Source organism: Ranitomeya imitator, chromosome 2 (genome assembly GCF_032444005.1).
Source record: "Ranitomeya imitator isolate aRanImi1 chromosome 2, aRanImi1.pri, whole genome shotgun sequence".
In the NCBI taxonomy this organism is placed as follows: Eukaryota; Metazoa; Chordata; class Amphibia; order Anura; family Dendrobatidae; genus Ranitomeya; species Ranitomeya imitator.
The window spans coordinates 448,506,048-448,520,808 of record NC_091283.1 but is presented as its reverse complement, the minus strand read 5'-3'; the positions used below and the strand labels follow the sequence as shown (position 1 = coordinate 448,520,808).

The 14,761-nt window shown below is 44.4% G+C and overlaps 1 protein-coding gene across 1 annotated transcript; it reads left to right on the top strand.

Moving 5' to 3' along the window:
- The first annotated feature begins 234 nt into the window (after nt 1-234).
- Nucleotides 235-14,136, top strand: PDYN (prodynorphin). Its single transcript, XM_069755665.1, has 4 exons — nt 235-657; nt 1,536-1,653; nt 12,545-12,685; nt 13,011-14,136. Exons 3-4 carry the CDS (start codon nt 12,557-12,559, stop codon nt 13,713-13,715), a joined length of 834 nt encoding a protein of 277 aa, XP_069611766.1. The 5' UTR covers nt 235-657; nt 1,536-1,653; nt 12,545-12,556; the 3' UTR covers nt 13,716-14,136.
- Nucleotides 14,137-14,761: the final 625 nt, after the last annotated feature.

Here is a 14,761-nt window from a genome sequence, read left to right as displayed (position 1 = left end):
TGCTATGTATAGACTATATGGTATATACTGTATATAGTGCATGTGTATAGTATATACTGTATATAGTGCATGCTATGTATAGACTATATGGTTATATACTGTATATAGTACATGCTGTGTATAGTATATACTGTATATAGTACATGCTATGTATAGACTATATGATATATTGTGTATATAGTACATGATGTGTATAGTACATACTGTATGTAGTCTATATAGTGTGTACTGTATATAGTACATGATATGACTCTTGTAGAAATAAAGCATAAGAGTGTATAGGGATGACTCTCTTTCCAATACTTTGATTGTCAGGTCCTTAGCGCAGCGTTTGATAATACAATATAACTAGTTACAATAAAATCAGGTTTTTTCTTTTCTCCAGACAGAGAATAAGATGAAAAGAAGGAGCTATGACATTCCCGGATCAAGGATCACAGGTTTACAATGAAGCCTAATGGAAGGAGGAGTGAGGGGACATGATGGGAGCCCCTCCCTGCGCACCTCCCCTCACATAAGTAGTTGTGAAGAGTCTGATGCACTCATAGGGACGGCAGGAGAACCTGGGACTGACTTGTGGAGTGAACATCACCTGCCTGGACCACAGAGGGGCGGCTGCTCCCCGACTCCTGACAGGCTGCATTGGCTTATAACCAGGTAACTTGGAGGACATTACATCTTACAACATACAGGTCCCCTAATACATCACATAGTCTGGCACCCTAAAAGAACGCGCACCCAGAGATGTGCCACCTCTATCACCTGCACCCCATATTTACAGCACCGAGTACCCCGATATCCCCTGTAGATCACGCACCATCACCGCACCCCATATGTACCAGGTTTAGTACCCAGCACAATTACATCACATAGGAAAATCATTAACAGATAACAATGTACCTTCCAATGTACCTTTATTGATTTCACAACTCATCTTTCAATCGTATCCCAAATTAACAGGACACGTAACATAGAACACAGCAGGGCACCTCATGGATTCTATAACAACATCACAACCCATGAAAGTACCGAAATGCAGCATTTAGCCCCCTGGAAGACACTTTATACTGCAATGAACCCCAGATTTACCTGACATTCTATAGAAAATGTGCACCCCAATATTCAACCCCATGGTTTATTTCATAATTGCACTTTACATTTACTGAAAATAGTTGAATGCAGTTTTGTAGCACCCCAACATTATACCCGTCACGCCACGCAATCTGTAGCCAAGCAGAGAACCCTATAATGCACCCCATTATTATATGACTTTATTGCACCCTAATATTACCAGACACCGTCTATAGCACATGGCACAATGGCATTTCACGTAATCTGCACCTCAAAGGATCAATCACCCCAATATCTGCCAGCTCCGTGCCCTATAGAACCCCACATTTCCCAGACAGAACATTGCAGAATGATGTGCCCCCAAAATCATGTCCGACAGTTAACCCCATAAAGCCCAATGTATTCTTACACCATGATCAGCATACAGTGTACATTGCTGACTCCCACTTCATTTTTGCTTTAAGGGCTGGATCCCCAAAAAGAGACGCAGGACGAACAATCTCCTGGAGGACGACTCTGCTCCCCAAAACCTGCGACAAGCAAAAAGGAACTTGAGGAGCGTCCAAGATTCCAGTTCCACAGGTACATTTTCCCATAATGAATTGTTGTAGGATACAGCTGACATATACTGTGGGGTGGTACAGACATTATTCCGAGGGGTCTGGGGTAGCACAATGTGACGCATCACTTCCATTTCCACAGAAACAGTAACCCTGACATCTTTATAGTATTATTTGCTGTGCAGGTAAATACAGTCTACTGCTCCCTGTTATCAGCCATTTCAGCCTGATGTGAGGCAGACTGTAGGACAGGTGAATACAGTCTACTGCTCCCTGTTATCAGCCATATAGTCTGTGACGGTACTAATGTGATGAGTGGTAGGGGGTGCACAAATCTGCCTGCCCCTACGACAACTACTTTAGAACCCATATATCCAGTGCTGAGAACCTCTGCTGCTCCTCTTATAATGCTCCCTTTAAATGTCCCTTTAAATAACTGGAATGTAAAATATCCAAATCTGTATTTGTGCCAGTTCCAATTGCGCCGTTACCTGGTGCATCCGAGCCAAATTTATCACATGCCCCGTCCTGAGATGCAGCAGATGGGTACCATTTTAGCAGAAAAGCGATGTGGGGTACTCTAGTGTTACACTGTATTTACCCATTCTATGCCCCCCTCATAAGCACCACGTCATGGCACCTCCACCCTCCCCATAGTTGCATCCATTGCTGTAGGTTCGATAATGTGCCGCTCCCTCTGCCCGGTCATGACGTGAGTGACACGGAGTAGGAGAAGACAGGGAGATGCGAGTTATTAACTTCATTTAAAGCAATTTTTCACCCCATTACAATCCCCAGGAGGGCACAGTTAATGACCTGAATCTTCATTCAGTCACATAGAAAACGAATAATGAGAAAAGAGAATGATAATACAAAAACAGACTGTAGACGGTGGACAAAAAGCTGTGTACTCCACCGCCGCCGAAACCTACCACATGATAGCCTGCGTATAGGGTTAGTGCCCTCTGCAGAGCTATAGTAGTGATTTAAAGGGCCAGTATCCCTCTAGTACAACATTGAAAAAAAAAAAAGGCTTATTTGAAAAAGGTGAAAAGAAGCGTTCCGGAAAGAATAGAAAATATTATTATGATGACTTGCAATCAAATTCATGCCACCCAAAACACGGGCAGCCTGAATCAGGCTCTGGTTGGTATGTTTTGTTATAAATGCTGTGGGGTTTCAGAGAAAACAAAGTTTGAAAAACTGTCCTGGGACTATGGCCCTAAATCATTAACACTGGTGATGTTCATGCTGTATGCCTTTTAATGATTCAGGCAGGTCTGTAAAGGGGTGTGCGCTTCGTCATAAATCTTACTCCAGTCAGGGACTGGAGTAAGATTTGCGGCGTAAGGGATGTCACTTCCCCATACAAACCCAGCTTGCACATGTAAAATTAAGTTGAAAATGCAAAAGACGCAAACATTTTTAGAGTTTTCAAATCAATTGGGTCAGAATTCTGGCATAATCGCTATAATGAATCGTGCCCCATATGACTATCTGAACCCTTTGATTAATAGGTTTCTACCTATACACACACATAGGGAGCAGTAAGACAGCCGTATAACCACGACGATCGCATTGCAATGCACGGACTGGCCGACGGCTGTCCTAACCTGGGCATGACAGCTGCATAGAAATACAGGCTGTCACACTCGGGTCAGGACAGCCGCCGGCCAGTCCAAGCATTGCGATGTTATCGCCGTCCGTGCTATGGACTGTGGCCATAGGGACCGTCAATCAACTGGAGCGGGACAGGCAGAAGTCGACAAGGATTTGCCTCGGACTAGTCACAGGAACCTGGGTCACTGAGACCATTGTTGTTCTTGATGAGGGGGCATGCTGGGGTCAGAGGCTCCTCTTCATGAATTGGGAATGTCGGACAAGTGGCCTGCTCCTCTGTGTGCGCCTCACCATAGATCCTACTCTAGCCCTTGAATCTGACATTTCGGAGGCATGAAACTGGCGTGAGGTCTCAATGAATGCACAGCTCTGAGTTGCTCCTAAATTTTGTGACTTTTCAAAGCTTTTACACCAGAATTTTTGAGTGAAAGCTTTGATGGATCGGGCACATAATCCCTATCCGGCTTTTCAAAGTATATTTTATAACCGTGCAGCCGGTGTCTGATTCATGCTGCCCATAGGTCGAGGGTCATGACGGGTTTTCTTTCTTTCATGATTATAGCGATCACTGTGATGTAATATTAGTGATCAGTTTACTGCAGATTTATAAATGGGGTCATGGTGTGTTGGGGTTTATGGGGTTAATCATTGTACCGATAGAATAATATGTGCTATGTGATGGGGATGAGCGTGGGATATTGGATGATGCACACTACAACTATGGATGGACCTAGGTTTTTGCAGCGACGAATTTCATGAATCAGGAATTCTCCTTTAGTCAGATGTATTCCAACCTGACATGGCTGATAACAGGGAACAATAGTTTGTATTCATTTTCACATCAAATGGAGGTAATACTAGACTGAGGGTGTGATGTCTCTTTAAAAAGGTCGTAGACAAAAGTTAGCAGCAAAGTTTATTATGATGAACATGTGAGATGGGCCCCTTAGGATGAAAATTCCCCAAATAAAGGTACCGTACATGGTTCCCTTTACAATGTCTGATCGCCTGGACTCCACTATCCAGTTAATAGCAGTAATGAGGGCTGTCATGTGGACGACTCCTTCCGAAAAACACCGCTCTGCTGCTGATTCTGTCATCCACTGGAATACATTGAGGATTTTCTGCCTGTTGAAGTGTGAACGTCCCCCTAAAAGCGTCCTTATCCTGTATACCACCCTCGATCCAGTTCTGATTACTGAACAGTACGGTCACCCCTAACCCCAGTGGGTAATGTCCAAGTCACATCCCTCCCACCTGACCTCCCGCTCGGGTCTTTTCCATTTTCCGATTCATTTCATTTCATCAATAAAGACAAATAGAACATAATAGGAAGACATTATGGGGCAGGCCGTCTATAATGGCTGTGCTGGAAGCGCAAGAAAGGGGGCAGACAATGGCCACAGAGGAGGAACACAGACGCCGTGCGTGACGCGGAAAATCTATATACACACGAGAGGTGTGGGTGAGAAAAAGAATACATATATACAGAATATTCTGCATCACTGGGATGTGATAGCTGGCGGATTATCAGATATTCTGGATTTCCAGACCATCATTAAAAAGCATGGCAAACTCTCTTCTAAGGACACAGAAGCCATCTTCCACTGTTGTACACCTTTACTGCTTATGTAAATCCTTAGGGTTTATTCATGCAGATGAATTTTGGCCATGTTTTCTATGCAGAATAGGTCTTTCTAATTCAAATCTTATTAGTGCTGGATTATAGGATTTTCACTCAATGGTGGGATCTCCCACCAATAAAAAGGACAGCTCTGGCAAAAATTAAGAGACCACTGCAAAATGTTCAGTTTGTCTGATTTTTCTCTTTATAGGTGTATTTTTGAGTAAAATGTAAATTGTTCTTTTAGTCAATAAACTTCTCACAACATGTCTCCGTAGTTCCAAGCAATAAATTTTGTGGGTTTTTTTATGAAAACGTGAAATGGTCAAAATTAAAAGAAAAACCCAGTGCTTTCAGACCTCAAATAATGCAAAGAAAACAAATTCATAATCATTTAGAAACAATAACACTAATGTTTTAACTCAGGAAGAGTTCAAAAATCAATATTTTGTGGAATAACCATGATTTTTAATTACAGCTTTCATGCGTCTTGGCATGCTTTCCACCAGTCTTTCACACTACTCCTTTAAGCAGTTCTTCTTTGTTTGATGGCTTGTGACTATCCATCATCCTCTTGATTACATTTCAGAGGTTTTCGATGGGGTTCAGGTCTGGAGATTGGGCTGCCCATGACAGGGTTTTGATGTGGTGGTCTCTTAACTTTTGCCAGAGCTGTATATAGGCTTTATATCAGGGGATCGGGTACGTATTTGGATTTTTTTTAAATTAGTCCAGTAGGTACTTTCTGCATGGGGATTATTTAGATACTGCTAGAGATGGAGGCTTACAGTAGATAAAGATTTAGGAGTGATGGGTACAAGACAAGTAATATAGATAACATTTAATAGGGGTCGGATACGTTGTTGCAGACAGAACAGTTGTTGCAGTGGAGACAATACATTGTGCAGAAAGAGTCACAAATCATTTAATAAGCAAAATGGGTGTTAAATAAGGATATAGGTATATAGTCTTAGATTCCGATATTCTGTTCATTGTTGTAGGTTGGATATAAGGGGCTTAGACGGGGGGACAAAGGGATGGATGGATCCATTATAATGCAGAAGTTTTGCTATAAGCAATGGTGCTGCTCCAATATTTGGGATCTCCAGTACAATATTTGATCCTTGATGCTCCGTTGATTGCCGCAGCGTTGTACTCCGCTCTTATGCATCCCCCTCCCTTTGTTTCTATCTGCCTGGTACTTTTTATTTTTCTCTCTCTCTCAAGGACATATGTGGGCTCATACCTTTGTATGATACATAGCTGCTTCCGGAGGATGAGTACCGAGACCTTACTACGTGCTTGCTCTGTACATTTCTTTGTTTTAGAACCTCTAATATAGGTGTAGTAATAATAGTATCTGATGGGACTACAAATCACAGCATGCTTCATTGCCACTGTAAATCAGCAGACTGCAAAAAAAGAATAGAAATAAGGGAAACAGCTATCTCATCAAAACAGCAAGACGTCCTCCAGGGCCAGGAACATAACATAGCTACCGCCATGGACATCAAATGGTTAAGGATATAGGGGAGATCCAGCTCAAGAGGGAGTCAAAATTCCAGATTTTATTGAAGCGCGTTAAAGTAGTGAGAACTTCAGAAAAAAATGCACCAATGCGTTTCTGGCGCTAATAGCATCATTCACATTGGTGAATATGTTGTCTGCAGTAGGGGCAGAAGAATTGTCCCCATTCGGTAATGTCAGTTGTATAAAGCTGCAGTACTTCTTCTACCCACTAGAGGCACTAGAATTTCTTGCTGTTTCCAATCTGGCAAAATAGTCAAAATTTAGAGTCCTCCGTAGTTGATACATTTAATGTCAAACTGAAAAGAAGATAAAATATAGCTAAGCTTTTCAAAATTTTCAGCTCTCTTCATCAGGCATCATTTTCTACTTGTTTTTTTTTTATACATATTAGTCCAAAAAAAATTAAGAACACATTCACTATACTATTGCACCAAAAGCCTAACAGGTATATTAACCAGGCCACAGAATGTTTACGTTCAAAGGTAGAAATTTATTAATGATAAATAGAATAAAATGTTTTTTTCCTTCCTTTTTGTTTTTTCCCTACAAAATACAAAAGATGCCTCCAATCCAATGAACCGGCTCTATGTGCGTTACAGATATTAACCAATAGCAGGTTTAAAGATATATATAAAAAACATTTTTTATTGTTACATAACCTGTATCTATGGCTAGAAATGTATATTTATGTCCTAATAAGTTACTAGAGAAAAACTGCTGTGCTAAGGTGCCAATCTATCTATATAAGTGGCTGTCAAAATAGCCTATAAGGCTTATATCAGGATACAAAAAAAAACCAATCATAGGTATGGCCAAAACACCATATATTGTATGGCACCCGAATAATGATGTATATCCAGTTTTACACAAAGTTGTTGCACAGAATAACCCCAGCAATAACCTATTCAAGGATCATAATTACCTCTGCACACTCACACAAGACCGGTAGAATACCCCTACGCGCGTTTCGATAAGATTCTTCTTCCAATTATAGTTGGAGTACTAGTACTACCCAGATCCCACATGTATTTGCACTACCACTTGCGTCCTGTAGAGGTGGTAGAATGTGACATCCATCAGACTAGACCTGGTATGCAGTGATGAGCGTAAGGGGATTGCCCGTGTTTGTTAGGCAAACAGCTGCGAAATTTGTGGCCGTGGGAACTCGAACATGTCACTGGAGCACCCTAGGCAAACTCGAGTAATGATCACTTGCACCCATCACTACTGGCAGGGTCGTACTGGCCCACCGGAGGATTCCCCGGTGGGCCCAGGCACTGACACCTGCTGGCATACAGGTCAGCAGCTGCCTAAGGCCCTCACTGCTCTAGGGGTCCCCAGCCAGTGGCAATGGGGCCCCTGAGTCAAGGGGGCCCGCCCTGTGCCAATGGAACAGTAGCGAATGACAGGAAGCCACGACTGTCCCCACTGCTAAAGAGAAATGAATATTCACACTTCCTCACGCCCCCATGGGCATGGAGAGGAGTGAATACTATTTCACTTTAACAGTGGGCAGCGTTAGCCACAGGCTGCAGCTAACATTGCCCGCATTTAAAGCCCCACTACCACTGCACCACTCTCTCACACACAAAGCACCGCATACACAAACGTACGCAGACAGACAGACAGCACCACTCACCTCTTGCAGCACATCCCGGCATCCTGCTTCCTGTTTGAGACAGCGCAGCTGGATGATGTCATCATTCAGCGCACGGCTGTTTCAGACAGAAAGCTGCCAGTGAGGAAGAGACTGCCTGGATGTGCTGCGAGAGGTGAGTGGTGCTGTGTGTCTGTCTGCGTGCGTGTATGTATATGGTTCGGTGCTTTGTGTGTGTGAGTGTGAGAGAGTGGTGCGGTGGTGTGTGTATGTGCTGCAGTGTGTGTGTGAGTGTGTGTGTGAGAGTGGTACGGTACTGTGTGTGTATTGAAGATTGGCAATGATGGGGTGGTGGGGAAAGACGATGGGAGTGGTGGGGAAGGAGGCAATGATCGAGGTGATGAAATGGGCAATGATGGGGTGGTGGGGAAGGAGACAATGATAGAGGTGGTGAAATAAGCAATGATGGGGTGGTGGGGAAGTAGGCAATGATGGAGGTGTTGAAATGGGCAATGATGGGGGTGTTGAAATGGGCGATGGGTGGTGGTGGGGGAGAAAGCAATGATGGCTGTGGTGTAAAGGACAATGATAGTAGTGGTGGAAAAGACAATGGTGGTGGTGGAATGGGCAATGATGAGGGTTGTGAGGGGGAGGGAATGATGGAGGTGGTGGAAAGGGCAATGATAGAGGTGATGGGGAGAAGACAATGATGGGGGTGAAGGGGGAGAACAATGATGGAGGTGGAGAGGGGCTACATTATACCCTATGGGGGGGCTGCATTATACTTTGAGGGTATGAGGGGGCTACATTATATTCTGTGGGGGACGGCATTATTCTCTCGGGACTACATTATATTCTGGGGGCTACATACTATATGAGGGGGCTACAGTATACTCTATGAGAGGCTACATTATATTCTGTGGTGGGGCTGGATTATTCTCTCAGGGGACTACATTATATTCTGGGGGCTACATCATACTATATGAGGGGGCAGCATTATGCCCTATGAGGGAGCTACAGTATACTCTATGGGGGGCTGCATTATATATATGAGGGGGCTGCATTATACCCTATGAGGGTGCTACATTATATTCTATGGTGGAGACTGCATTATACCTTATGAGGAGGTTGCATTATATTCTATCAGGTGGGCTGCATTATATTTTATGCGAGGGGGCTACATTATTTTATGATAGGGGCTGCATTATATTCTATGAGGGGGCTGCATTATATTCTATGAGAGGGGGTGCATTATTTTTGAGGGGGGTTGCACTATATTCTATGAAGGAGGCTACATTATATTCTATGAGGGAGGCTGCATTATATTCTATGAGGGGCTGCATTATATTCTATGAGAGGGGGGTGCATTATATTCTATGAGAGGGGGCTGCATTATATTCTTTAAGGGGGGCTGCATTATATTCTGTGAAGGAGGTGAATCGCCCCCACGGGTAGGGCAATGGGGTACTCGGTACCGGATCCTTCAGTACTCGATGGGGAATGTCACGGTGGCCCGACCCAGCCTGTGGCCCTATGAGGGGCGTCCAATAAAAGGCAGAGTGTTTATATGGAAAATGTTCGTGACGCCACCTGTGGTACTCGGTCAGAGTGACCGACGCTGCTGAGGGGTCCGCTGGGGTGATGGAATGGCAGCTAGATGGTATACCTTCCCACAGGTGAAGTATGTCCCCAGGGCTTCCCAGAGGTGTAGATGGTGATGGTGGACGATGTAAGGCGCAGTGAATAACGAGGACACAAAGGGTGCAGTCTCTTTACCTTTTTACTGAAGACTTTAGCATCCACAGTCCAGGGTATGGATCACAGGGCAGGCAGAGTCCGGCCGGTCCAAAGGCAAATCCAGAGTTCCCTTATCTAGGTGGAAATCAGTAGCCTACCTACTAGCGCCTGGGTGTTGTAGTACCTCCCTGCTGAGCAACTCGGGATAGTCCTCACAACCTTTGTAGATGTTCTAGATGTTATTTCTTCCTCTCTGTCCTCCAGATGGTATGGATAGGACAACCCGTATGACTGATGGCCTGAGGCTTGTTTATAGGTACCCTAGAGACGCCCCGACCCTCACAATTTGCCACTGTGTCTTCTTAGGTGCTTGGGTCGGGCAGCCAACTTGGAATTGACTGTCCTGCCAGTCTTTGAAGTAAAGCGTAGTCAATTACTCCCTCGGTGTTCCGGCTACGCGCCTCAGAAGGAGGCAGCCTCTCTCAGGACAGAACTCCTTCTGGTGTTGTCTCCTTGTGCTGTGACTTCGTTTCTCACTTTCCACAATACAATTCCTTTCTTGTCCTTTCTTAGGATGCTGCCACATGTGGGGCAGGCACAGCTCCGTGTCTTTCTATCTTGTGCTAGGCCTCTGTCAGGATCCCACCCCTGACAAGGACCCTCTGTCTGGAGCTCAGATGTTCCTCCTTTCCCCCTGTCTGCCTGACAGGTGTTGCCTGGGCCGAGCCCAGTCAGCTTCTCACTTACTTCCTATCCAACCCACCAGTTTTACCCTAATATGAGGAATGCCCTAGTAGATAGAACCTTTGCTCCCCCTGGTGGATTGGAGTGTGAAGTGTATGTGATGGTTGTGATACCTGGCAAGGTGATCTCCTTTAGTGCCATCAGACATAATATCACTCCCCCTGGTGGAAGAATGACATTACTGCAACGCCCAGGACTCTGGGGCGCCTCAGAGGCTACATTATATTCTATGAGGGAGGCTGCATTATAGTCTATGAAGGAGGCTACATTATATTCTATGAGGGAGGCTGCGTTATATTCTATGAGGGGCTACATTATATTGTATGAGGTGGCTACCCCAACCCCTGCTACATAATTAAGACGTGTACTACCTTATATTATACCCTGATGTTAGCATGTTTTACCACACAGTTGGTGGTCTTGTATTTATTTTGTATTTATTTCTATGTAGCTACATACTGGGCCCCAAGAATGATTTTCTCTGGTGGGCCCAAGGTGCTCCAGTCCGACGCTGACTACTGGTATGTGATAAGTTTATTTTCTCATAAAGGGGCAGAACTTTTGCATCAACCCGTTCTCGGGCTTCTTGCTTGTACCCTCCTTTGGCTATTTAACAGACTCAACAGCGCCCTCTAGTTCCGAGTTATCGGGCAATCTGCGATATTCATCTGGTGATGAGCTACAATAGAAGATTTCCCTTCTTCACCTGCAAATATTTTTTACACTAAAATGGCGATCACATAGAGGGATAAATATCTGATCCAAACTGAGTGCAATCCCTGATGACACTGTAGTCTACAGCGCATTGTATCCATGGAGATTATTATCATCCATATTTCCTAAAACAAATGAGACCGAGGTTCTTCTTAATATTGGCATGACAACCTGGCCTCCACAACTAGTCCGTCATCATGCCAGAAAGTTCTGACCTGCCCTTCCCCCGCAACTTATGCTTGACTTTTTCCATATGTGTATTGCATCCGCAAAGTACAATACACTTCTGATTCTCAAGTTATTTAAGACCATGTTCCCACATGCAGTTTTTTTTCTGCTGCATTTTTTTATGTTGATGACTGCCCTAAAATACACAATCCCAATCTGCTCTGGTTATTTTTTTTCTTTTATAATGCATTTTTCCTTTTATTTTAATGTGTTTTTGGTGCAGATTTGTGCAGTGCAGCAACACCGGGATTCTGCACCTATAAACAGTGTTTTTTCAGGCTCCCCAGAGGACAATAGGGGAAAAAAGGCTCCAAAGCAGAGTTCAACAACGTTTTTGCACTCGCAGACGGCACGAGTTTTCATGAGAATCCTATTAATGACTCCCATTTTCTGCACAAAGATAAAAAACGAGTTTACGCTACATCGGAACATGGTTTTAAAGGCAGAAAAAAAGCTTCCTGAAGATATAGTGCCTTAATTGTGCTAAATTCCCAGTGCCCACAGAGTCTTCCAACAATTGTGCCCTGGAATTAGCCACAGTGCCGCATTGTACGCAATACTATTAGCCACAGTATCACCCACTGTATGTGGACGCCACCACTGTCAGGAACGGACACAGAGAGGAGAGGGCCCCTGTGTGAGAACAGTATATGGGTCCTTTTTGGGTCCAATAATTTATCATAGTGCACAATTCCACCTGCTTTGGAGATGATAGCAGACCCCCTTTCTTCTTGGGACTCTGAGCGGCTGCACAGGTTGCACCAATGGTATGTCCTCCCTGACCGCCTTATGCCCTGACTACAATATTCCAGAGTCAGCCACAGTGCCAGCAGTACCAACCACAGCACTCCCTGTCCCAGGGTTTCAGCTCACTCATACCTTCCTGTGCCTGTGCCCATGAGAACTAATCAAGTGTGGTCAAGACAAGACTGATGGGGAAGAGTGTAAAAGAGGGGCTAGGAATAGAGTGAGGGAGGTATGGTTACCCGCAGTGGCTACTATTATGCACTGCATCTTATTTTGTCAAATCCTAGCAAAAACCATGACATGTGAATAAAATATCTGTAAGTGCTATCATTAATTGTGATTTTTTTTTGTGTGTAATTTGTGTCCATGCAGAAAATCTTGGCAATGGGTTTGCTGGTTTTGATAATCCTGCTGAGTCTCTCCACTCCACATGCGACCTGTGCTGACTGTGTGTCCTGGTGCTTCTCCTGTGCTCTACAGATCCAAGCCACCAACACCCACTTCAACCCTCTGGTAGGTTTTCTAGGGATGATAGCTCCAGCTGACGAGCTAGTACTACGTGCACAATACTGAGGCATGGGCATGTGGGAACCCTGGTTCAAAGCAGCGTAGGTGAAGTCTTCAGCCTCTTCGGTGAGGGGGATAAGAGCCATTGCATGATAATATTGTATAGTAGGAAAGCTCTGGAAATGATGATGTCCAGTAGACTGGATACTTGGTGCTAAGCACATGGCACAAGGAAATTTGCCATTTTTCAAACAAAATCTTGAAAAAGGTGACCTAGTATATTCTGGCTTCTGATGTCGCCCGCATTGACTACTTCTTTCTCATTCCACAGGTTTGTTCTTTACAATGTGAAGGATCCATGACCTCTGTGACAGAGTGGGAGCGATGTGAAAAGATCTTGATTCCTGTAGGAGCCGCACTCGAAATTTCCAAAAGGGACCAAGAGCGAGTGCCCACAGCCTCCGAACTCCTGGAGGTACCAGTCAAGCGTTATGGAGGATTTATGAAAAAACTGGATAAAAACAAATTCTTCTTTAACTCCCCCAAGCGAGAGAGTGGCAGCTACAAGGGAGAAGCCATTAATCCCTATAGTGGTCTGCACAAATATGGAGAGAGGGACCTCCCGGAGATACCTGACTCAGAGCAGGAGTTGGAGGTCAATAATGAATCGGAGGAGCAGAACCAGGCATGGAACGCAAGAGATGAGAGGAAGCGCTATGGAGGGTTTCTACGAAAATACCCCAAGAGGAGCTTGGATGATTTACAGGGGGTAGAGTTAGACAGGAGGATGGTACTAAACCCAGAGCTGGGATCAGAGCATGGGGTGGAGGAAGTGGAGACAGAGCAGGGTGTAGAGACAGAACAGGGGGTGGCAGATCTGCAGAAGCGATATGGGGGATTTATGCGAAGGATCCGGCCCAAATTGAAGTGGGACAATCAGAAAAGATATGGGGGATTCCTTCGGCGTCAATTCAAGGTCACTGCAAGGTCAGATGAAGATCCCAGCACCTTTTCCGGGGAGTTGTCCAACCTTTAAGAAGCATTAGTGTCTACCATAGTTGGCAAAGTGGTGTTGGAATAGTTAACGCTCCAAAAATCTATAAAAACACTTTTCATTCTGTTTGGTTCAACTTTATTTCAACCATCCCATAAACCGACAATGACATTGAATGGGATCCTGTAGCTCTTTAGAAATGGGAAATTATTAACCTACACCCCCCTTAGTAAGTCATCAGGAGGTACTGCACGCAAGTTACGATTTGTTTTGCCACAATACGCTGAATGTATAGTATGTTCTTGTTTGTACTGTGCACAGATGTATATAGCGCTTTACATTATAAAGTTACACAACTAAGTCTCCATAGAATAGCGTGTGGAGTACAAGAGCTACTGAAATATCACAAGCAACTAATTAACTGAAAATTATAATAAAACAATAAAACTAATACTTGCAGCAAGAGGATGTGATTATTTATGAAACTGAAATGGAATTTATAGCTCAATGTCCCTTTAAGGTCAGTGTAGTACATCCACGGAACACAGACCGAGCTCAGATTGTGAAGCATGGATGTGTTAAAGCGCCCTAAGGTAAAGGTGGCACCAAAAGAGATGAATTAGTGATCACGTTCCACCTAAAGAGTCAGTTTGGGATGCCGAAGACCATGTCACAAAGCCAGGTGACTTTATACACTGCTCAAAAAAAAATAAAGGGAACACAAACAACAGAATATAACTCCAAGTAAATCAAACTTCTGTGAAATCAAACTGTCCACTTAGGCTACTTTCACACTAGCGTCGTGCGACGTACGTTGCAATCCATCGTTTTGGGAAAAAAATGGATCCTGCAAAAGTGCCTGCAGGATGCGTTTTTTACCCATAGACTTGTATTGCCGACGGATCGCGACGTATGGCCATACGTCGCGTCCGTCGTGCACTGGATGCGTCGTTATTTGGCTGGCTGTCAGCACGAAATAACGTTCAAGGGAACGTTTTTTCATACGTCGCGTCCGCCATTTTCTACCGCGCATGCGCAGCCGGAACTCCGCCCCCTCCTCCCCAGACTTCAGAATGGGCAGCGGATGC

Coding starts and splice junctions, on each gene's coding strand:
- PDYN (XM_069755665.1), top strand. CDS start 12,557: ATGGGTTTGCTGGTTTTGATAATCCTGCTGAGTCTCTCCACTCCACAT. Junction 12,686..13,010: donor ACACCCACTTCAACCCTCTG/GTAGGTTTTCTA, acceptor CTCATTCCACAG/GTTTGTTCTTTACAATGTGA.